General features: G+C 38.2%; 4 protein-coding genes across 6 annotated transcripts in view; 2 read left to right on the forward strand and 2 right to left on the reverse strand.

The window, feature by feature from the left end:
* The window catches only part of LOC103387549 (butyrophilin subfamily 2 member A2-like), a 4,788-nt gene extending 1,217 nt beyond the window's left edge, over positions 1-3,571 (reverse strand). The window contains 11 exon segments of the mRNA XM_025062765.1: positions 1-4; positions 6-58; positions 99-370; positions 451-471; positions 858-899; positions 974-1,012; positions 1,252-1,344; positions 1,422-1,721; positions 1,812-2,168; positions 2,983-3,048; positions 3,147-3,571. The exon segment at positions 1-4 is cut by the window's left edge and continues 1,217 nt beyond it. Of these exon segments, the coding sequence (XP_024918533.1) occupies positions 1-4; positions 6-58; positions 99-370; positions 451-471; positions 858-899; positions 974-1,012; positions 1,252-1,344; positions 1,422-1,721; positions 1,812-2,168; positions 2,983-3,046 (1,245 nt within the window). The 5' untranslated portion in view covers positions 3,047-3,048; positions 3,147-3,571.
* Positions 3,572-4,020: 449 nt separating this feature from the next.
* Positions 4,021-9,092, forward strand: mfsd8 (major facilitator superfamily domain containing 8). The gene is made up of 12 exons (XM_008322069.3): positions 4,021-4,409; positions 4,611-4,693; positions 5,725-5,768; positions 5,958-6,198; positions 6,280-6,393; positions 6,488-6,632; positions 6,905-6,963; positions 7,304-7,415; positions 7,497-7,631; positions 7,717-7,820; positions 7,921-8,138; positions 8,233-9,092. The coding sequence occupies exons 1-12, from the start codon at positions 4,351-4,353 to the stop codon at positions 8,437-8,439; spliced, it is 1,521 nt and encodes a 506-aa protein (XP_008320291.1). The 5' UTR covers positions 4,021-4,350; the 3' UTR covers positions 8,440-9,092.
* A 296-nt stretch (positions 9,093-9,388) lies between these two features.
* On the forward strand, positions 9,389-17,522 carry LOC103387432 (tetratricopeptide repeat protein 31-like). 3 transcript variants are annotated; one of them, XM_017039086.2, is made up of 19 exons: positions 9,409-9,566; positions 9,719-9,741; positions 9,915-10,050; positions 10,642-10,705; positions 10,796-10,875; positions 10,975-11,055; positions 11,147-11,206; positions 11,295-11,468; positions 11,895-12,059; positions 12,202-12,274; positions 12,355-12,445; positions 12,522-12,663; positions 13,791-13,895; positions 14,101-14,200; positions 15,012-15,294; positions 15,623-15,697; positions 15,820-15,922; positions 16,425-16,540; positions 16,835-17,522. In XM_017039086.2, exons 4-19 carry the CDS (start codon positions 10,675-10,677, stop codon positions 16,899-16,901), a joined length of 1,746 nt encoding a protein of 581 aa, XP_016894575.1. In that variant the 5' UTR covers positions 9,409-9,566; positions 9,719-9,741; positions 9,915-10,050; positions 10,642-10,674; the 3' UTR covers positions 16,902-17,522. The 3 variants fall into 3 exon arrangements, with proteins under 3 accessions (XP_008320307.1, XP_008320322.1, XP_016894575.1); XM_008322085.3 differs by lacking the exon at positions 9,915-10,050 and having other exon boundaries at positions 9,389-9,566; XM_008322100.3 differs by lacking the exons at positions 9,915-10,050; positions 10,642-10,705; positions 10,796-10,875; positions 10,975-11,055 and having other exon boundaries at positions 9,389-9,566.
* Positions 17,316-24,222, reverse strand: part of LOC103387458 (zeta-sarcoglycan) — a 55,682-nt gene continuing 48,775 nt past the window's right edge. The window contains exon 8 of the mRNA XM_008322126.3: positions 17,316-22,907. Within this exon, the coding sequence (XP_008320348.1) occupies positions 22,716-22,907 (192 nt within the window). The 3' untranslated portion in view covers positions 17,316-22,715. The remainder of the gene's footprint in view (positions 22,908-24,222) is intronic.

Below are 24,222 nucleotides of genomic sequence, written 5' to 3' on the forward strand. Positions count from 1 at the left end.
GGGAGTTCTGACATTTAGAGGAAGATGCCAGGAACCAGGAATTACCAGATGCAATAGAATTGTTTCTACAGAATGTGTTCTGTTCTTCTGCATTTGTGCACATTCTGTAGAAACAATCTACGGAATGTGTTCTGTTCTTCTGCATTTGTGAGGCCAATCCACCAAGACTTCTTCACATCTAAGTTGGGTCTCTGCAGAGAAACTTCCCAGTAGTGTTTGCCTTCGGAGAAGCCATGTTTTCCTTTGATGGCTGTACAAAAGGTCACTTCTGTTCCATCAGGGAACTGAACCCCAGACTTGTCTCTTACTATAACACCATCTTCTACATCTTTTACTACTAGATTATCTGTGGCCTCAAGTGTTATGTTTTCTGTAGAAAATTAAAACACAGACTTAAATCAAGCAGTGTCTTCATAGGTTGATGTTCATTGACATCTTTGAAAAGCTTACCATAACAGGGCTGCGTTTCCCCTGCAACACAAAAAACATTCATAATTAATAATGTGAATATTTCCTAAGGCAGTTGTTCCCAAACTCTGCACCACAACCTTTGTCAATAGGACTAATGTTTAGTCAAATGTCTCAAAACGCTACTGAACTGTATGTAAAACAGCAAAACTGCTATTTCTGTTAAACAAGGTAAATATCATTTACAAATCATTCCCCCTTTTTTTTATTGTAGGTCAAATTGAAAAAATATTGTAACAATAGCTCCTCACTGCAACAGCCTCCCCAGAGGAAATCATATCAGACGAACAATGATCAAATGCAATTTTGTTTATGAATTTAGTGAATAATCTCTGTTTTGATTTGTTTTGGTTTGTTTGTACATTGTCATAATACAATCTAGGGCTTACTGTTTGTTAAGAGTTTTTCCATTTCTGTCGAAGAAAGAATTTCTGTAAAACAAAAAACATTGTGACCAACATTCAAATCAAATGTAGGTATTGTTTTATGTGTGTGTGTGTCTTACGCTCTGATTCCTCCGTCTTATGTTTGATTCTTCTACAAACTAAAAATGAAGAAATATGTTAAGAAGTCAGCAGAATAAACATTTTTTCTGAGGATATTTTTTCATGATATTTTAGTTAAAATATATCTTACAATGAATATATTATTAACTTAATTTTCAAGCTAAAATGTCAGCTGTGAGCTCAGCATTGAGATAATATACAAACACACTAACTGAATTACTTATATTATAGGAATTATAAAAGCTTTTATTGTAAGTATTCAAATTTAAATACTTACCTCTCTTTCTTAAAAACACAACTGCTATTATGGCTAACACGAGTAACAGGAGAACACAAAAGGTCAACAATCCAACAGACAAGGAGCCTAACCCTATAAGAAAAAGCAACAGTTAAACAAACATAGTAATAGCTGCTTCACAAATCACACAAAGAATAATCTGTTTTTACCCTCATCAACAGGTAGGTTTCCCTGCAGGTGGATTATTGCCTCCTTTACACTTTCCCCAGAGACTCCTACAGAGCAAGAAACTCTAGAAAAGCCAGAAACCAGCAGCCAGCTGTGGACAGACACTGAACCAGCGGAGGTGCTACTGTGCAACAAACTTCTTGGGGCCAGTTCTTTTGTTCTTTCTTTGTGGTCCAACCAGCGGAGTCTTGGTTGTGGATACCAGCTATCAGATTCACAGCTGACGTTTGCCTGGTTTTCTCCCAGCCACTGGACTGAAAGGACCGGCTTACTTCCTGTTTCTAAAAGTGGAATTTACAGAAGTGTAGAAGTAAAGGTAATATTGTTTTCTAAGAATACTCCAGCTTAATGTACTAATGTTTCATGCTCACTTGTCACACGGAGACTGACACTTCCACGATCATAACCCTGGTCACTGCTGACATAGCAGGTGTAATTTCCCTCGTCCTTGATTGTGATGTTACTGAACCTCAGGCTGACATCTCCTGTGGCCAACCCTTTAGAGTTTGAATCCTTCTCACCAAACATGACTCTGTCAGTGTCCCCTTCCACACTTAACTTCTTGCTATTGTACAGTATTATCGGGGCGTCATAGTTTTCATCTTGGTACCAACGTATCTCCAGGGCCTCAGCTCTTTGTGGTGGGTCGAGCCAACAAGGTAGGATAGTTGGCTGTCCATACTGGGCTAAGACCGGAGAAGAGACCAATGTCACAAAGTTTTTTGAAGCTGAAAAAACAAAAAAATGAAAAAATTGGTTCCAGGGGGCTCAAAGATTTCAACCTTTAAAAGCAAACAATAAATAAATGGCTCAACAACTATAATTCACACATATGGTTTGTTGGTGTTTTCCACATTTTTTGCATTTGAGTGCAACCAAAATCCTTTTACAGGTTTACAGGACAGTGGTGAGACCAGCCATGATGTATGGTTTAGAGACAGTAGCAATAGGCAGAAGACAGGAGGAGGAGCTGGAGGTGGCAGAGTTAAAGATGCTAAGATTCTCTTTAGGAGTGACAAGAATGGACAGGGTCAGGAATGAGGTCATTAGAGGGACAACACAGACAGGAAGGTTTGGAGAAAAAGCTAGAGAAGCCAGATTGAGATGGTTTGGACATGTGCAGAGGAGGGACAGTGGATACATTGGTAGAAGAATGTTAGAGATGGAGCTACCAGGTAGGAGAAAGAGAGGAAGGCCAAAGAGGAGATATATGGATGCAGTGAGGGAGGACATGCAGGTAGTTGGAGTCAGAGTAGAAGATACAGAGATGCAACCAAAATCCTGTTCTCATACAACACATTAAATCAAATTACAGTGGCACACGGATTTCTGTACCCCCTTCTCCCACCCAGCAGATTGCTTGTCTATGGTCAGCATGTTGTATTGCTTCCTCGTCTCACTGATTCATAAAATAAGTAGAGTTATAAATCGGTGTCGTTATTGAGGAAACATAAACAATAGCTCTGTTCCAAATATGTGCGCAATGGAATTTTTCTTTTCACCCTACATAACCTAAGAGGACGAGACAGAACAACAGTTTACCTGCAGCAGCGACAGACAGAAACAGAAGGGCTCCCAGAAGGCGCATGTGTATTATCGCTTGCATATCTGGAACAAATACTATAATGAATACTTCAAAACAACACGTTATAAATCTATTCTAATGCCGTTCACCCAAGCCCACTGTAACACGATCTCCTTCTTACCCTTCGAAATGTCCAAAACCTCCTTAGTATAGCTCTCAGTGTCAGGTTTTAAACGATGTTTTACTTCTTAGATCCACTTCGTTGTCGTTGTTTGTAATGTAGACCGTCTCTGAATCAAAACTAAATGAAATTAATGTTTCTTTCTGTCCTGCAACGTGGACATGAATCACTTACTTTCATTTTTAAAAGATGTCATTCAAAAGTTGTTCCCTAGATGTCACTAGAGAGAACGTGAAGACTACAGTGACGTAATTGTTATTTTTGACGCTATTTTCATGTTGATAAATACGAACATACTTGCACACACGTACTCATACATGCGTACAAGGTATGCAATTAAAACTAAAATTACTGTGGCAGTGCATAGATGTCTCATTTCAGCCTAGAGTAGTTAATCTTACAAGATGCAATATATTCATTAAACCCCCTAATTTAACGACCACGGAATTGTTGGAGATGTAGAACTCCTCAAGATATTGCAGGTTTTAACTGAGCTACGGAATTAAATTTAAAATAAATTGTTGTAAAATTAAACCCAACACACAAAACAATACATTGAATGTATTATACCATCTAAATTTTATTGCGTGTAGTATGACAAGAATATACACTGACCGCTCTGTTTATATGGTGACCAAGCTGGGTCAAGCAGAAATATCCTCGAAGCTATTTCGTCGATATTCAAAATAAAAGCGGAAAACTTTCAATTATTTAAGTGCCTAGTTTGTAGTATGGTTCAGTGGCCCAAATTTAATTGTGTTAATCAAATATTGCATTTACTTAATGAGGCATTTCAAAGTCGGATTACATATTTTCATTTTAACAATTGCAATACAATTTAGGGGGCTGCATTAATTTTGAAAGGTCAAACGGGAAATAGCTGTTTATATAACACCAGAGTAAGGTTTGCGGCAACTGTGTCATAGTCCACGTAGCTCCCTATTTGTAAAGTGTTGTGTTGTTATTCGTGCGCTTCGGTTTTAAAATGCATTATTTTCTGGCGATAAACATACTATTAATGCATTTTATGTTAGCATAAAATGTCATTCTGACTCGCTAAAGTAAGCAGCTTGTGACTAGCGTCCTGCAGCTAGCATTGTAACTCTAGTTGTAGCTGTGTATACAACTCTATGGCGTCTTAAGTAAAATCGTACCACGCGTGTAAAGCATTAGCTTAATTAATTAATTTACTTTTTAAGGTAAAATGTCCCAAAGTGATGAGTCAGACGAGACCACGTCTCTGCTAGGGGACGGTACACGCAGGTGAGTACGGTGTTGTACGTAGATTAACATTCATCAGGCTGTGTTGTATTAAATAACTTAATAAAAATAAATATGTCAATCTCCTCACTGCATTACATAAACTATTTGGTTTTGTTCGTTTTAATTAGACTAGTAGGCTGTTGAGATTACCATTTGTTATTAATTACTTTACATTTTCTTTTCCTGTTCCCTTTTTGACAGAGGCGATCCTCAGGATGAGGACTACAAGAGTCGATGGAGGTCCATCCGCATCATGTACTTCACTATGTTTCTCAGTAGTGTAGGTAAGGTTCCCGACTATAATAGACACTGGTTTCTAAACTTTTTAATATTTACTCATTTGTACCACAGAGAAAAAAAAAATATAAGATTTCCTCTTTTATATCTTTTTTTTGGGTGAAAATATGACTTTGTAGGAATACAACTCTTTTTTTAGAAATACATTTTACTAGAGGTTTTTGAAGCAATAGCTTTGTGGGGGGAGTTTCTTGACGTTAGTCCTAGCTCCAAATCAGAGTGCTGAAGAAAAGATTCAGGAATGGGCTCATTTCTAGCCTGAAACTCTGGAATTAATTATTATTTTATAGTTCAATAGTTATATATAACTTTATTATATTATTATATAGTGCTACATGTTTATCCCTATGATGTAAACTTATTTTTTTGCTACTTAGTTTAGTTGGTTTGAGTTCAAAGAGTCAAGTCAGCATGTCACTTGTGAATCATTGTTTTAGATGGGGGCACTTTTCCAAACTGCACATTATAGCAGATGACATCAATATCCTGTAAACTTGGATTTCTTTCTCTTGCTGTGTTCATATTACATAAAATATATTATTTCATTAAAACATATAACACCACGGGAGACACATTTTGTGCTCTAAAGTTGTCAGAGCAGTTCAGTGTTCTATCGTAGGTGTCTTGTACTTTAGACGTAGAATACCACACGGTTTAAGGGGCTGGTGGGTAATTGGACTTAGACTTTATAGTGTCTGTTGTATAAAAACAGCACATACAGAACTAGTATTTAGAAATGCTGAGCAGTTGCAATAAATTAAATACAGCTTAACCAACAAAATATATATTCAGTGCAGTTGTTCATGCCCGTCTGCATATTTACAATAGACAACAAAAACAATCCAATACTCTAGGCAGGTACAGATTCATGATACGCTTCATGGTGTTGGGGGAAAACTGAAGTGTTGTTTTTAGAACTTTGTCTAATAGTGTTATGTAAAAACATTCATGTGATGCATCTGGTCATTTTGGTTTGGAAGTGATATAAAGATTCCATCATTCTTTGATGTCTTTTCAGGTTTTTCCATTGTCATCACATCTATTTGGCCCTATTTACAAAAGGTAGGACTGTTTTCTTTTGGTTTCTTTAAAATATAAGTGTATACTTATTATATATTTCCATGCAGCAAGTGATCGAGATCTATCATAGTTGAGTTCTAGCCACAGCAAAAAAGACTACATTTGACTTGTTACTACACTTTGTCAAGGTTGTGTCTTAACTTGGTTGGATTGTTGCCTGGTTTTCGTCAGGTTGACCACAGTGCTACGACCAGCTACCTGGGTTGGGTGGTGGCAGCCTTCAGCCTGTGTCAGATGGTGGCATCCCCCATTTTTGGTCTATGGTCCAATTACCGACCCCGAAGGGAACCACTGGCATGTTCCATCTTTATAAACCTGTTTGGCAACATCTACTATGCCTATGCTTATCTACCCACAAGCAACAACAAATTACATGTGCTGTTAGCCAGAGCCTTCACTGGCTTCGGGGCAGGTTGTTCTCACTCAGGCATGAAAACATCCACTAGAGCATGATGAGGTCAGTTTTACACTTAGTTTCATCTCTTATTGGCAGGTAATGTAGCTGTATTGAGGTCTTATGTGGCTGGAGCGACATCACTGAAGGAGAGGACAAATGCAATGGCTAACATGAGTGCTAGCCAGGCCCTGGGATTCATCCTGGGACCAGGTGAAATGTCTGGCCAAAATGGCATTCAACCACGTCTTAGTGAACGGTGTGGGTTTAATCACTAACATGTTTTGTCTGTGTTTGTTTGTGTCAGCTCTGCAGGCTTGTCTGTCATTTATCGGCGAACGAGGTGTCACGGTGAAGTTTATTGAACTGGAACTCAACATGTACACAGTTCCTGCTTTACTAGCTGCAGTTTGTGGCCTCATCAACATGCTGCTGGTTTTGATCGTGCTCAGGTGATGCTTCTTCTTTACTAACGCAGAGTCTTGTGATTATAACTTTAATACAATAGCAAATCTGTGCTAACTACTAAATAATAGCCTATGTCATGGAGTGGGTTTGAATTTTGTTGCACTCTGCATCACCATGGTTACTGATGATTTTTACATTGCACGTGTGTATTTTTACCAAATACCCAGTATTAAACAGTTAATTTAATCTGTTACACTCCTGATGTACATGCATTAAAATGTGTTATAAATATTTGTGTTGTGATCCTTACTTACAGAGAACATCATATTGACGACGATGGTAAACGTGTTCTTACCATTAACTACACATCTGAAGGTATGTTTTGCCCACCAACCTCTACTGCACAAGAACTTGACCTTGACCAAGATCCCCCTTAGTTCATTTTTTCTCAGGTCACCCTGGTGGTGCACAAGAGCAATTTATTAAATAAAGATTAACAAAAAAGGCTCGGAGCTAAGACACAATAAAATTTCTCATTGATAAAGTGTTACATCTATGGGAGAAAAATGGTAGTACATGGCAGCCCAAATCCTAGCCTTGGAGAGTTATGAGCAGAGATACTGTATGCCTGCAGTATCTTAGAGAATATTAGTCAGTGTTTTTTTGGGGGGGTTGAAGGATATGTGGTCATTCATTTTCATTCATTTTCCTGTAGATACAGTTGACGTTATTGATGAAGAGAGCGAGGAAGCTGTTGACAATGTGGCGGTGCTGACCTCCAATGTCCTCTTCTTCATTGTCATGTTCATCTTTGCCATCTATGAAACGTGCGTATTTTGGCCAAAGCTCTGCTCATGATCTGTTGCTAATTGCAATGCTCTTTACTGGATTTATTGGTTGATGTGCAGAATTACCACACCGTTGACGATGGACATGTTTGCCTGGACAAAGAGAGAAGCTGTTTTATACAATGGTGTCATCATCTGCCTTATTGGTTGTGAATCCATCCTTGTGTTCCTGGTTGTAAAAGTGGCTTCTCAAAGGTTGCAGTGCACAGGAAAATGTAAACAATAGCATCTGGATTTATTTGCCTGTACTCCATCATTGGGACTGTTTTCTTCCCTCCAGGTTTGGTGATCGCCCTGTGTTGCTCACTGGCCTTGCTATTATTTTCTGTGGATTCTTTGTCCTGCTTCCATGGGGGGACAGTTACCCCAAAATCCGATGGGCTGGTATGGTTTTTTTTTTTTTTTTATTGCAAAATTCTTTTCAGTTTTTTTTGTATAAAATTTCTATGAACCTAATATAACAATTCTCATTTCTTAAACACAGACATCAAAAACAACACTTTGGTTAGTCAGATGTATGAAGCATCCAACAGCTCTGTGGAGCCAACGGGCTGCCCCTATGAACAGACCTGGTGTCAGTATACTCCTGCGATACACCTAGCCCAGTTCATCACATGTGCCTTCCTCATTGGGATGGGTTACCCTACTAGTAATGTAATGTCCTACACCCTTTTTTCCAAAATAGTTGGACCAAAGCCTCAAGTAAGAAATAAAGTCTTAAGAAACACACCTTAAATAATAAAACTCATCTGTACAATATGTAATGTGGATGTAATTGGTTCTTGTTTTTTTACAGGGTGTGTACATGGGCTGGTTGACGGCCTCTGGTAGTGGTGCACGGACCCTGGGTCCTGTCTTTGTCTCTCAGGTGTATACTCTGTTGGGACCTCGGTGGGCTTTTGGCATCATCTGTGGATTAATGCTTGGTGCCATCTCCCTCCTTGTTGGCCTTTATCACAGACTTATCGCGTATTCCATACGCCTTGGACGGCTCGTTGAATAACCTACCTTGGTACAGTTTTAAGTAGAACTTGAACTATTCAAAGAAGGCCGAGATGCAATTGTGACTTGTTGTCACTGTTGCACACTTGGCTCCATCAGGGTTGGCTTTTAAACTCTTACAAATGGGTCTCAATACACAACAAAATAGTTTTTTCATTTGGAAGTTTCTTAATATTGTTACTGAGAGTTTAATTTATATCAATGTTGTTGCTGTCAGAAAATTATGCAATAATTATCCTGTTTTTGCACTGAATTATAAAATCTTTTTTAAATGATATTTAAAAATAGAATTAATAGTATTAATTTTAGTAGTTTTATCAAAGAAAAATAATTTGTTGTAGTGACATATTAGTGTGTAGTGACAGACTAATTCACAGGATTTAACATGCCTATCATTGCATCTGCTAAATGTTGGAAGTTCCAATTTTGCTGTGAATACAAATTTCTTAACCAAAAAAATATTTGTACAGTTTTCCAAAAAGGGAAAACACTAATATTGTTTTTCCTTCAAGTATTTAAGCTACATCCATGTTCATGTGAAATCACAGGTTATAATGCTAATTAAATCATCCATAAAATGATGTGTTAAGGTATGCTGATGACTGAGTCATCTGGTTGATGAGATGACTGGTTTATTAAAGGTTTAGTGTTCTACTTTTGTGTTGGTTTTGCTTCATTGAGACTGAATAGACAAACCAAATACAAGAAAATTCTCTCACTCCCAGTGATGTTGGATCTGAAAGTCTTACTGTTTACTATTTAGAAGTATTCGTATAAGAAAAACAAATTTAATCGAAAGTTAGTACTGTACACTTTAAAAATAAATGGCCATGCCTTTGGATTTTTATTTGTTCAGGAGGAGAAATTTATATTTATAAAACTCGACTTGTACAACACTTGGTCCGGGCGTCATTTGGGCCTCAGCACGCATGCGTCAAGTCCGTGCCAATTTCACGTTAAGTTCACGCGATGCTGTAAGAGACCGTCGACACCATGTTGTTCAAAGATATCTCGTAAACGTTAATGTTGAATGAATGCACATTATTACTGAACTGATGCGCATTACAACTATATTGGTAACCGAGAGAGAGCGTTAAACCAACATGGACATGTACACGGACGAGACAGGTGAGAAAATACCTACATTTAATACTTTTTCTGAAGAGCTGCTGGTGGTTGTTCAGCGAAGAAGCTAAGTTGCCCCATCAGAGAAGAGTTGTCACGTGTTCCTGTAAAAAAAAAATTAATGTTTTTTCCCCCCCCGCTTTTCTCTTTTCCAGGCTTTATTGATATGGATACGGTTGTAAGTATGGCTGTTTTTAATACTCCTTATTTACTCATTACTTTAACTCATGGAAACTAAGGCAACACGTCACGGAATCAAATCGATATGTTAGCATTGTCAGCAGGGATTTGTTTTTGTTGTCAAATGTAATCGTGAATGCGTCACACTCAACTCTGTCTGTGGGTTTTCAGATTGCCGTGAGTTTACACGTAGTCACTTCCTGTGTAGATTGACTTAAATACCTAGCCTGCTGCTGTTGAGGCAAATGGATGACTTACCCAACTCATCTTAAAATAACGACAGTGAAACGACTTCAGGATTTGACGGGTATTTCCACGGCTTTCAAACATGATTTTTTTAATTCGTGTGTTGTATTGTAACACTTGTCCATTGAATCATTGTAAAGAAAAAACATGCAATACGGTCTTTTCTTGACATTACCTTTTATAACATCTCTTCGCAGTAACTAGTGTGTGTCATTTGTTCTGTTTTAGATTCTAGCTTGTATTCCAGTTTCTTGTTTACAACGACATACTTTTGTTGCTAAATTGATTTTTTTTTTAAGTTAAGCCTGACATTCTGTTACAAATGCCACAATGTTCTCATTGTACAAGCTGCGTAGCCTGGCCTTGTTATCCATGTACTTTACTCTAGAGCAGTTTATCACACTATCAATACTAGACAAAACAAGCACAGAAACATCTGCCAAGGCCATTCACTCCGTAGAACCAGGGCCCATTGCAGTATGAAGGAAAGTGAAACTTGAGGGACGAGATCCATTTATTCAGAAAGTAAAGTGGAAGATACTGTATTTGTGCTTTTGAAGAAGAGTGGATGAAAATCTAGGGCTGTCTGGTGGTTGCTAGTAAAGAAATGCATGAAAGTATTGCCTTTCATTTTTTTCTTTCTCCTGTCTAGCAAAAGGTTGTGGGTTTATTTAAGACTACTCACATGCAAAGGATAGTCAAATGCGGTCTCCTGGGTATGTTTTTATTTAAATCGTTTCACACTGGTTAAAGCCTTTAAAGTCAAATAAAAAAAAGCACGCACACATCAGTGTTTGTCTTTACAGGCCTTGAATATGATTATGATTATGAGGATACAGACGGTGATGATACTGACAGCTCTTTCAAATATGACTACAGAGAGACAGTAAGTTGAAGCCATCATGCACATTGTTGATGTATTTATAACAAGAAGTGATTAAGTGTAGTGGAAATAATGGAGTGGTATTATTTTGGACTCTGATAGGATGAGAAAAGAAAAGCTAGGTTACAAGAGGAAAAGAAAATAAGTCAAGAAAAGGCTCAGAAGAAACGTCTTAAGAAAGAGGTGAATCCTGCTTCTTGCTAGAGTTTGGTTATGATTGTCCACATTTGCAGTGGGAGTGTTGTTAGGCTCACTTTTGTTTCCTGTCAAATAGAATCAAAAGAAACGAAAACAACTGGAGAGAGAGAAACAGAATACTCTGAAAGGGGAAGAGGTAATGACCGTTTGGAATTGTACTGTATATACCAAAATGAAAGAAAACAAAAAAACGACAAAAAAGCTTAAAATGTGTCCATTTACAGACAAAAACTGATAAAGAAGAGACTAAGCCAGAGGGAAGTAAAGCAACTGACGAAGAACCCAATAAAGATAAAAACACCACTGTCAAACAGTCAATACCTAATACTGCTGCAGAAAGCAATGAGAGTGAAGGCAACGATGATGAAGGTGGTCAGAGCGACTCCTGTGACTTTGAGGTACCAACAGCATCTTTCCAACAGCATCAGCCACACTCTTTATTTCACATATGTCAAACTGGAGGCCTGCCACCTCATTTTATGTGGCCCATGGGAGCCTAACATGCATGTGGTTGTTTTAATTAATATCTAGTATAGAATAATCTAGTATAGTATACTATGTGTGCTGGATGGGTTAAATACATGGGTCAAATTCTGCATGTGTATAATATTTGTGGCATTTTTTTGTCCATTATATTGAGGAAAAGGTTTTTCTGTTGAGAACATTCTCTGCACTAGATGTGAATAACTGTTAATCCTGTTTGGCCTCCATCATAGACTGTGTTTTCATTTTCGGCCTGTTGAGTAATTGAGTTTGACACAGTTGCTTTATTTAAAGCTTAGTGTGATCTCAGATTATGTTGTACTTTTTTTTATTACTTACAGGAACTGGATATAAACAGTACATTTGTGACCAAAGCCATTCTTATAGCCAAGCGTAAAATGGAGCAAAAGCCCCATCCAGAGAAGAAGGAAAAGAAAAAGACACCGGTTAAAGAACGTAAATTATTCCCTGTCAAAAATAATGAACTTCCCGAAGTTGAAGAGAAGGTACACACAAATCACTGCCGACATTTGAAGCTTGATAGTTCTGTATAGACTTCACTCTGACATAACAGTCGAGAAGGAACTCTTTTTAAAGGTTGCTGTGTTTTTGAGTTTTTAATCATAAATCTTCTCTCTCTCACAATAGTTTGAACAGGTGTCCCTTAGCCCGCATATCCCGACTATTGAAGATAATATTAAAAGAAGTACTGAGCATGCAGGTAATTTTGTTCCTCACTTCTAGCACACTTGGCTAAATTGTTGCTTTTGATTTATGTACTTAATTTTTTTTCTTTTACAGTAAATGGAAATAAGTTTGCCAGCTCTGGATACTTCAATATGGCGGTGAAATGTTTCACTGAAGCGATTAAATACAACCCTACAGAATTCAGGTTGATGTGCTGTCCATATCTTTATTCCCAAATGGCTTACATTTGATATATTTTCTGATGGTTGCTTTTGTTGCAGGTTGTTTGGCAACCGTTCTTTCTGTTTTGAAAAGATGCAGGAATATGAAAAGGCACTGATTGATGCTGAGCTTTCTCTGAGTATTTGTCCAGGCTGGGTGAAAGGCCTGTTTAGGAAGGGCAAAGCCCTGGCTGGACTAAAGGTAAATAGCCCTTTAATAGTATGTAGTACTATGTTGGAAGTTTAATAGAATATTCACATCATCTGTAAATGTTGAAATTTCAAACATTTTGTATCAATTTTGTAGCAATCTGAAATATTTACTGCGTGCTGCTTTGCTGTTGACAAGCTACCAAAACAGTTAAACAAAACACAGCTTATACTGGGTTTTACAAACATATTTTCAATAGAAGATTCACACCATATTTCCTATTAAAGGAGCACTGATTTATATTTGAATGTTAGTCTTGTAAAAAGTTCTCTGTTAACCAAGATGTATTAATGTTGTCAAAATAATCAGATTAAAACTATGCATCAGCAGAATGACCTGATCTGTGTATGAAATAATTCCACTGGCCATCCACTTACTCTTACAGAAAGAGTTTTTGTTTCTCCAAAGCACCTCTGGCTCAAAATACCATGTCAACCTCCAGCATGTCTTTGTGGAAGCTTCAACTTACAACTGACACAGTTGTCCAATGGATAGTGAGGGACAGTAGATTGATTAATATTTTTGAGGACAAGAGCGTCACCATAGTTACGAAAGCTACTCTTGATGTGGTCTATAAGTCAGTGTCAAAATTCACAAACTATGAAAACTTTTGATTGTTATACTTTGACATATTTCTTGACATTTTCCATTTTAATAGTTCTGTTGTCTGTATTAGTCAGGTGTGAAGGGTTGTTGAGTTATCTCAATTTGCCATTATTAATGTATACTGTATGTATATGTAAATATATTTGTTTATTATTATTTATGAATATATATAATGGAAAGTGTGAAGATATTTTAACTAGGGAGTTGTGAGTTTTAGACATTATACTGTACTTTTGCACTGTCAGTAAATGTGCGAATAAGAAACGTACTAGTTTTTTTTTAGTTTAAAGGTGGTTTTCTTTACCTTTCTCATACCAGGTTGGAACAATATTGGTTGGCTTTTTTTTGGCATCACTGCTACATTAATATGAAGTGTCGGGCTCAGGTTGTTTACTTGTGCTTGCTTTGACAGTAAACATTAATAACTGGGCTGATTAGTTTCAGCACTGTGGCGGACAGAGAGTGAGTGAGTGAATGTATGTGAGCCAATTCTCTTGTTTTTTTGACTGCAGATGTACGAGGAAGCTGCTCAGGCCTTCAGTGAAGTTCTCAAGTTGGACAGCTCGTACGCAGAAGCTGCACAGGAGCTGCTGAGAGTTCAGATTATACAACTGATGGTGTGTAACAAACCAGATGCTGTGTGTCACACTGTGTTTACTTAGCTCATCTTAGTAAAACAAAAAAACATATTAAACATTTGACATTTTAGGTCAATTATAGATGACAGTGACACGTGGTTATGCGATACTTACAGTTACTGTATATATCGGACTGCGTTCCTCAAAAATGATGTCACTAACCATATTTTAACCTGTATTTCAGGAATACGGTTTTACTCGGGAGCAGAGCTCAAATGCTATAATTATACATGGAACTGTTAAAAAGTCTTTAGAGGTGTTGTCACAATTCAACCTGCAACAAGGTGAGTTTTACCCATTCATAGTAAAAGGTGGAAAAATGCATACAAACATTTCCAGTCACGTCATTTTTTGTGCATAATGTTTAGTTTTGGTTTTATGTTGTCAAACCACATTATCTCCCATGTTTAAATTTAACTGCGAAAATGTTAAAATTATATTTGGTAAAAAATATGCAATTGTAAAATCAGATTAAAATGTTTAACTTATTTTAACACAGATGAAACGAAACACACTGTATTTCCCGTAATTCTACAGTCCATCCCCTTATCATTTCTCTAATACAGAGTCAGAGCTTAGCTAATTAATAATATATTTTAATGTCATTTAATTTGTTTTAAATTTCCACCTCAGTGGGGAGAATTGCACTGATATTTATTTTGTTGTGTGTTTAATGAGAATAAAAGTGTTGTCAGAATCACAGGTTAGGTAGGACAGCATAAAAAAGTGGTTTGTGTCAGAAAAATCTGCCATATATCAAAAACAAATTTATAATTGTTCTTACATGGAAATATAACAATTGTCTCAACTCATACAATATATTTTCTCAGGCACATACTGCCACCTACTGTACTAGAGTGTGTAGTCTCATGGTATGACCACTGACTTTTTGAGATAATGTAGCCTACTTCTTACGTTGATGCAATTCATTTTTTATTTTAACAGATGCGAAATGTCATGGTTTTGTAGCAATTTTAAACTGCAGTTTCATCCTGTTCATAAGGCTAATGATTGCATTGACTTGTCACTCAACACAATGTTGTGCCTGTGATTACTCTAGTGGTAGTAATGACTAAAAATACGTTTGGTATTCAGGGGCTCTTCAGCAGACAACACCGGTCCAGGTGGTAAATGTCGGAGGAGTCTCTCCAGTTCTCTCTGCCAACAAAAATCATCCTAGAGGTGCTGTCGCTGCCACAACCACCATTGATGCTGCTCTTCCTCCGCATCACCCTCATCTTCCTCAGTCCCATAACCCAACAAATGCAGTACTTCATAACGCCAAATCTATAGAATTCCAGAATTCTTTTATTGTCCAACGTCAACACAAACCCAGCGTTGATGAAAAGAGTAGCAAGGAGAACAGTCAGCCTCCACCGTGAGTGTTTATCATCAGTCATGCAGCAGCACAATCATGAGTCTGACACACTAAGCTCACATTTATTTTAATTAATTTTAAATCAAAAGTGCTTATAATGTGGCTGGTTAATGATGTTAAAACTACCTGGAATCCTAAATGGGATTATGACTTAATTAAAAGGTTGCATTATTGATTTTCTTCTCTGTATTAATCATACACCATGCCAACATTTCATATCTTGTTAATGCTTTTCTTTCCACCTAATATTATATATTTATATCATAGTTGTGTCTTTGTATTCATACCATTTCTGATATTTCCTCTAAAGTGTGTTTTCTTTCAACAGAGAGCTGTTTCCAGTCTGGGTAGGAAATTTATTTAACCCAGTGAACGAATCTGTGCTAACCAACCTGTTTAGCATGTAAGACAGTGAGCTATCTCTCAAACAAATGCTTATTCATTTTATATTTATTTTTGTTTATGTTGTTTTCCATGTAGTCAGATTGTCAAGTAAAACTTGAAAAAAATGACTGTCTTCTGCAGGGCTGGAGTGGTTTACAGTGTGAAGATTCTGTCTTTTAAGTGTTGCGCTTTTGTGAACTTCACAAAACAAGAGTTTTGTGATGAAGCCATCCGGCGATTTAACGTAAGTATCACCTGCACAAAGGTCTTTGATCTCTAAGATTACATTTGTCTGATACAGATGTGCTGTAGTTGGGTGGCTGGAGGAGGGAGGTCTTTTTCATGGCCACACTGGAAGAAAAACCTTTAATACAATTATTTACACAATATAATCGCCTGATCTGGAGAAATCACCATCAAGCTGGTTCCCATTAGCCTTACATTAGCCCACCTAATTTAGAACAGACGCCCCCTAATGACAGGAACCGTCTGAGTGTTGCATGAAGGTCAAGGAAAAAGAACTAGGAAATACATTAGAACTTTAGGCCTGAATGCACAGAGAGAAATATAAATCTTTGTTGGGTTAAAGTTCACAAGGCTGTGGAATGTAATCAGATTTACAACAGCTCTACACGCTAATTAATGACTGCAAATTGCATTGCTGTATAAGTGCAATAAAAAAAGGGTGTGATTTTTTTTTGTGTTCATCAGAAGTTTATATTTTTTGCTCCCATTGACATGTGTAGGGCTTTGAGCTGGATGGGATGAAGATCGTCGTCAGATATTCGGACAGGATTCCTCAGGGTCTAGGCATTTCAAAGTCCGCCCTCACGTCCAAAGATGTGCAAAACGAGTACATGAGGCGAGTATTTTCTGTAGATTTAGGTTTAATGGTGTCGTTAAATGTGTTTTTGTTGTGCTAGTCACGAGCATATGTCAAACACAGATCAGATTTTGTCACCACCCATAGCTGTTGTTTGTCAGTTTGAGGGTTAGGGTTTGAAAATGTCTCTCGATAATTTCCAATTTGTATGCAAGACTATACCAAGCATTTGTTGGTGTGACGTGTAGATATTTTACTGAAAAAAAAAACATTTGTGTGTTCTGTTTTTTAAAACATGCAAATCTGACCATGGACATTTTCCCCTGTTTACAGGCAACATAACTTTGTGGGTCAAAGGTCAGTTTCTGCTCACAGGTTTGACCAAAGAGATAAGAAGTGAAAGGGAATCATTTCTCGTCAGGCGTTACCTGGAGTCTGCCAATGAAAGAAGTATAATTACACATTGTGGGAGCTTTTAAGCTTCACTGCCTCTGAATGAATTTTCCTTTTTAAATTGACCAAAGGAAGTAGCACTCACTGTTGGTAGAAATCACGCTTAATTCGTTAAAATGCTATATTCTGTTTAATGCCAACGTGTTAAAAGCTCAGTTTTAACGGCTAATGGCTCTTCATATTCATAATTTTACTTAAAAAGATTATTTCAAATCATTCTGTATTTTAAGTCAACAGAAAAGCAAAAAATTTATAATAATGAATCTCTAATCCCACTTCTGCACCTGCCTTTTGTATCTTAAAAGTTTGAGCCTGAGTAGCATTTGTGTTCTCACAGGCTCGAAATAACACCTTTTCATACATTTAGTTTCTTCTTTCTTCTTTCTTTCTTTTCTTTCTTTTACTACAAAAAGTAATGACAGTATATTTAATCCAACATACACGTCTAATTGCATAATAACATTTACGTGACTATGGATGAGTGTTGTCAACAAAAAAGCCTAAAGTATTTGTTGCGTTGTTCACTACAGCACTGGTGTTTTTGTCCACAATTAAATGTTGATTCACATTTAGATGTACTGTGGTCTGTTTGAACACAAGTTCACAAGTCAAGCTTAAATTATTTTTATAGATTTTCATTTAATTATGCAGTATTTTACTGTATTACCTCTTCAGTGGGATTATCCAATACCGTTTGAATCAGATTAAACATAAACCTTTGTTTGATACGCTGGAGTCGCACGTGACTGGTTCAGCGTCTTTTGACCGCTAGATGGCACTACATGCAAAGCATGCGTTGCAGTATTTCGTGGCGGTAATAAAGAAATGTCAGAAATCAGTCGGATTATGACAAAGCATGACTTATGTAAGTGTGTAAATATAACCACGGCGGAGCTGGAGATCTGAGCGGCATGATGAGCATCTGAACAGAAATAAAAATCCATAGAGTTTTAGGTGGTTTACGAAGGTGGCTTTTTGCCGTGCTCCTTGCCATTTAAGAATGACAGTATGTGTGTATAAATACAGTATGTGTGTGTGTGTCCTCAAGGTGTAAGCAACATATTTGAAAGTCTTAAAGTTGCCTTTGGATTTTACCATTTCAACAAAGTTGAGGATTCCATCATAAGCTGCTCTACCCAGCCTCACTTTATTTTCAGACTATTCTCAGCAGCTGCAGATTCCACTGCTCATCATTTCTTAAATCTGTAGAAATTATTTTATTTTCATTTGAAAGTTTCTGCTTAACTTTATTTCCTGAAGAAAACTCCCTAGGGATTAAAAGTTCTGTCTATCTATTGATCCATCTATATAACCTTGGTCGTTAATGTCAGAGTGACACAAGTCAGAAGGATTCCTCCACATTATTTTGTATCATTTTGATTTTGATATTTTATTTATTTATTTATTTTCCTCTTTGGAGCAAGGAGCTAAAAGTGAACACTGTGTGGGTGATTTGCAAGGTCTGAGAATATAAGATAAGTTTCCAAGGATTAGTAGCATATGTTATCAGCCTTTTAGAGTGGTAAGTATATAAGGCAATAATCCAAAGCCGTCACAGTCTCAGAGGATCACCGCTGTCTTCTTTACCTGCTGGAAATAAATAAATGTTTCAACTCCATCAAAAATGCAACACTTTAGATCTTTAGCTCACAGCAAAAACAAGCGCTATCCCTTATGTGGAGCGATGATTGAATTTCCTCGAGCCCGCTGCACCTTTCACCTGTCATGCTGCATATTATTAGTTTGGAGCGTGATGTTGTTGGCTAAAAAGGCTCACAGGACTGAAAACTCAAAATGTGCAGCAAAAGGGTTTTTGTTTGTTTGTTTATTTTTATTAATTATTTCATCCCAGACCTGCATTAAGGTGCTGTCTTCCCCTTTCCTGAGCAAACTACAGAGGAAACCACAGATGCCGTTTGAAACTACGATGCTGAGTCGGCAGAAGGAGTAGCGCCGAAGCCTCATCGGCAGGCCTCATGTTTTCATAACTCTTCATCAGCTGCACTTGACACATCTGCTGCTGTAGTGCCCTTCTGCTTGTTTTTTTTTTCTTTTTTTTTTATGAAAAATTAGATTAAAATGCAAAAGACTACAGTAGTCCTTGCAACGCTCATCTCACTGTTTGATGGCAACTTTGGGCTTAATTAAAGCCTGGGAAAACTTGTGATGTGCACCCAGCCGTGACTGTGCAGCAGCGGTAGAAGGAGTAGAAGGCTGCAGTAATAACTGTTCCTTAACCCTGCGTCTTAAAAACACTCGCTCTGTCCGGCTCTGATTGGTGCACATTGCCTGTGGCAAAGGAAAAAGTCTTTATCATGGTTCAGCCGGCAGCAGTTGAAGTGCTGATGATGATGCTAAGGCAAGGCGCGTGTGTGCTGAAGAGGGGGGATGATGAAATGGGTGATAGAATCTGTAGAGAAGAAGCTTGAGTAATTTTTCAGCCTTTCTCTCTCTTAACTTGTTTTGCTTTTCTTGAGGCTGGCAGAAAGAAGAAGAAAAAAAAAACGATATGAGATTTTGTCAAAGAAGCCTCACATTTTCATTTGTTATATTCTGAATATTTTTTTCTTATCTTTTTCTTTTTTACATTTCAGAAAACCAGACTTTATTGGATTTTTGTTTGTGCCCCATACCATTTCTGAACTCCCAGGCTGTAACAAATGGACTAAGTTGGAGCTGAAATGATTGAGTGGCAGGACATGGATCAACTTCTTTTGATTTCCAATATATCACGTCTGAAATTCTGAGAATGTGGACGGACTGTGGTGAAAGGGAGAAGCTGATAGATCACTGCAATTCCCTGAGAACTGAAATCCTGGTGGCAGCGTCTGGCCTGGTTTGTTTGTCTGGTATGAATTCACACGGTGAGAGCGCTTTATTGACCCAGGTCTGCTCGGTTTGCCTCGCGGCTCTTCTGTGTGATGGGTGACTCCACATCTGTGATGTCAAAGGAAGACCCACGGAGCCACAGCAGAGTCCGCAGGCTCCTGGCTCTGTTGTATTTGCCTGTTTTATTCATAGAAGTGCTGCGGCCACACTGAGCTAAAGTGATATTAGTGTCTTCACCTCTTGCACTGTCAGACATCTATTCGACTATGAGCTTTGACTTCATAATCTGGGTGTTAAAGGTTGATGTAATAATCAGGGAACTTGATAGAAGAAATATCTCACTGAGAGTTTCTAGAAATTCTGCAAAATTACCTGAACCTTCCGTTTCTGCTGTTGAGGGTGATTGAATTGTCCCTCCCTTGTAGCGCTGTGCAAAATCAAATCCGAATTGTGCACAGTGTGGGTGTAAAAAATATAAAGGCAGTGAATAATCCTAATTATTCAGTTGACCTAACAAAGAAGCAGTGGAGACTTTGTCATTAGTTTACTCCCTTGACCTGTGCCTCTGCAGATCACTCTGTGATCACGCTGTGATTGGTCAACAATCGTATATGTTTCAGATGAATCTCTTCGACTTTGCATGGGTGTGACGAGTCTTCCCGTACTTTTGGGCAGTGGTTAGTGGTAAGGAAGCAGACTTGGTTCCGGAAGGCAAGTGCTCTGAGCAGGTCACCATCCCCACACACTGCTCCCGGGCGCTTAACGCTGACCACTGTTCACTTTGGTGATGGGTTTCCTGCACACAACCAAATCTGAACAGAGGTCAGATTTGGTTGTGTGCAGTGGCGTGCTGTGACACAATGACAAGAAGTTCACTTACTTTCCTTGATTGACACTTGACAGTGGTTTCTGAAGTCAAATGACTGTTGGGTTTAACTTTCACCTGCATGCATGTTAGACTGGGTAGAACGAGTCGTCAGGTGTGAACTTTAGTTAGATGTTCTGTCAGTCCATGGTTCGGCTATAGTTTGTCTTCCAGGTAATTCTGAACTAAAAGCCTCTACTAAAAGGTTTTCTATCTAGAGCAATAGATCAACTTAGGTGAAGGTCTACAGGAATGGTGAGGTGTACCGTGTAACAGAAGTGTTTAATGGAATGGAGATTTATATAGATTCTAGGGTGAAGTTGGATCAGGTTCTTGGTTCAAATCCTCTTTGGTGGACCTCTTAGAAATCACTCTGTGGACTGTTGCTGTGTGCAATATTAGAGATCCTACATTGACTGCAAGTGTGAATGTTACTGGGAATGGTTGGCTGTCTTTCTCATGTGAAGAGCTCGGTCATCCTTTAAAGTGTTCCCAACATTTCCTGATAACATTGGCTCTTAGCTGCTGCCATAACCAGTTGCAGGGAAAACCAGTAAGAGTTCTGTACTTTTATTATATGGAGCATCGAATTATAATACATTAGTATTAGAGTTGTCATTTTCAAAATGATTAATCACCTGGTAGCGGTGTATTAATCACATTTATTTGAAGACACTTGCAGGCAAGAGGAGAGGAAGACATCAGAGAAGATTTGTGGATCTTGTGAAATCGAACATGGAGATGGTTTGTGAAAATGCACAAGAGATGGGTTAGGATGAGATGGAAAATAAGATCTGCTGTGGTGATCCGTGAAGCCAACAGTGAAAAAGGAAGAAGAATCACAATTAACTGAGATAAATCAATATTCTTACATACATGGCTGGAACAGAAACACATATACCAACATCATCTGACCATGTGCTTTAACTACGTGTACATTTTTAATCTGATAAAATTCATATTTCACTCTTGACAGGTCAGCTTTAATTATTTTGGGGTAAAGGGCAGCACCAAGTAAAAGCTCCTCTCAGACGGAGACCTCTGAAGGACGTCAGCATGAGGAGTAACCTTGATCTCCAGCAGGCTTGCTTACACATGACTGCCCATTCACTCCCATCTGCCGTTGCAAGGTCAGCCAGGCTCAGCTGAGGGCCAGGGCTTCAGAGAATAGAAGACGTTCTTCACAGCCAGGGTGGTGTAAGGACCTTGAGAAGTTGTGAGGTTTGTGAAGTTTCATTTAACTTAATAGAGGGATAAGGACAAGTGGGATGGAGGTTCCCACCTGTGGAAGTGTAGATGTTTCAGTTTAAAAGTAACTTTAGAGCAGATCTAGATGTTTTGGAATTTTATGGAACCAGAAGAAAAAGATGAAGAGCAGCTACTCAAAGATTGTTTGTTCCAACAGCAGGGTCAGCAGTGAAATGAAGGTTTAGACTGTAGAAATAGAAATAATAATAATTCAGGCATATACTGTACATCTCCATAGCAACTGCGTTATGAACAAAACATATTTCCTCACTTTATTTTTTTTTTCAACACAGTTATCAACATCATAAAAAACCCCACAGTATTTACCATGGAGGGGAAGTCTAGCTCAGGACATTACTGTGTTGTCACATGTCGTTGTCATGTCAGTTAACACTGTGTATCACGTTACTTCTAACAAAACAGTAGATAAAAGTAAAAGTTTGATGTTAGGGTGATTTCCAAAAAAAAAAAAGGGAGACAACCATGAGAGAATTGTGCTTGAATCACCTTCTGCCTTTACGTCCTTACACAGAGGAAGGCACCTGTGTTTCGTCTTCTTGTCTTTCTGAATTCTAAAACAGTCGTGTGCGTGTTCGTGGTGGGCCACCAGTAGAAAAATAAAATGTATCTTCTGACTGTAGTATAACGTAGTACAAACGTCCTTGGGAGAGTTCCCTCTGACATCACCGGTGGTGAGTCCTGGGCTTCAGTAGAACACTCTGACTCCTCTCTAATTATATATGAACACAGCCTGGAGAGTCAGGAGTCTCAGTCTCACCCTGCTCCACCGCAAATGTGGAAGGGTTTCTCCTGACCAGGTCAGCTCCAGAGGCAGATGTTGCTCATAGCCTGGCAGGTGGAGACGCCCTCTGCAGGCGAAAGGTAGATCTTGCCACTAGGGCAGACGCACACCTCGTACACGGCCTGCTCCTGGGAGGCCTGACTGGGAGACGGGGTGTAGATGCCAAGTGGGAGGCTTCCCAGCTGAATGGTGTTGGCGTCTAAAAGGATCTGAGAGGGAGAAAAAAAAACAAAAAAACAGTGGAGACGGGCTGGAAGTCATTCAAATAACATCGCCACTGATGCCCTGAGGGGATTTATTACTGAGTCAACCTGATAAATGACTGTGGTGCAATCAGTAAATACATTGTGGCAGGTGGAGTGAAATACAGCAGGATAAAGAGTGAAGGAGGAACTCCATCTCTCTATTAAACTTTTGTTTTTATTTAGAGCACAATGTTTGGGTTTGCTCTCCACTGAAAAATCACTGCAACAATTGGACCACTTCCTATGATACCTACTGTTTTTCTATGGTAGCACTTGTTTACTGTTTACCTCGAGCGCATCACAAGGTCAAAATGATCATTCTTGTGTGAGTTTACCTTCATTTTGATACTTTTTGTACCAAACACAGTGGTGTCGCCCTACTGTTTGAAGACATCACATAAAAAAAAAAAACTTGTGCTGCATGAACTACTTTGTCACAATTTGAAGCTGGACAATCCTTACATTGACATTTTGAAATGTTCCTGTTGTATTCAGGAAAAAAATCCATAAATCCATGGACTTAAAAATATTCATTTTATATTGTGAAGATGCTGAACCAACTATTTTGTGCAAAAAAGTTTTGGCAGATCTTTGATCTCATTGATGAAAATAAATCTGGACCATAATACTGGGTGTATGGACACTAAGCATGATGGGTAACCACTTACCCCTACTTTATTTACTATTTCTTCATACTCTGACAATTCATTAAACCCAGGCTCATCTGATGAAAACTATCTTTTCCCATTGGAGTCCAATATTCAGTGAATACTATGAGTAACATGCAAACTCCATACAGAAATACAGATCTTAGAGTAAAGACTAGATATAAAAAAATAACACCCATTCAATCAAGTGGTCCATTCGTTTCCCTAAAACACTTTCCGATGACTCTTTATGCTTTTTAAAATATTTCTGAGGGTTTTTAGTCCAAAACTTTTGACTTCATGGTCTTTCAACTGGCTGTGCATAATTTAACATATTTCTAACTTTAATTTCACAGCACAACAATCCAAATTGTTGTGTTAAGTTTTAGCAATTCCATTTGACTGAAGGTGATCCTGAATCCTAATCAGAGATCAGCTCTATCGATCCTGGTTTTAATAATGTGCTGTGTAGTTCTTAACTTCATTTCAGGAGCTCCATCAGTCTTCTGGGTTGTTTACGGAGCAATATCTCTTCCACAACCAACCGGATAATTCCTCTGACATGTTTGTTCCACTAACAGAAAGCCACTCACTGCATCAGTTGGAGTTAAAGAACTTGTTGCCAAGAGAAT

The sequence above is a fragment of the Cynoglossus semilaevis genome, chromosome 1 (genome assembly GCF_000523025.1).
Source record: "Cynoglossus semilaevis isolate Cse_v1.0 chromosome 1, Cse_v1.0, whole genome shotgun sequence".
In the NCBI taxonomy this organism is placed as follows: domain Eukaryota; kingdom Metazoa; phylum Chordata; class Actinopteri; order Pleuronectiformes; family Cynoglossidae; genus Cynoglossus; species Cynoglossus semilaevis.

Coding starts and splice junctions, on each gene's coding strand:
- mfsd8 (XM_008322069.3), top strand. CDS start 4,351: ATGTCCCAAAGTGATGAGTCAGACGAGACCACGTCTCTGCTAGGGGAC. Junction 4,694..5,724: donor TATGTTTCTCAGTAGTGTAG/GTAAGGTTCCCG, acceptor ATGTCTTTTCAG/GTTTTTCCATTGTCATCACA. Junction 5,769..5,957: donor TTTGGCCCTATTTACAAAAG/GTAGGACTGTTT, acceptor GGTTTTCGTCAG/GTTGACCACAGTGCTACGAC.
- LOC103387432 (XM_008322085.3), top strand. CDS start 9,542: ATGGACATGTACACGGACGAGACAG. Junction 9,567..9,718: donor CATGTACACGGACGAGACAG/GTGAGAAAATAC, acceptor TCTCTTTTCCAG/GCTTTATTGATATGGATACG. Junction 10,706..10,795: donor AGTCAAATGCGGTCTCCTGG/GTATGTTTTTAT, acceptor TTGTCTTTACAG/GCCTTGAATATGATTATGAT.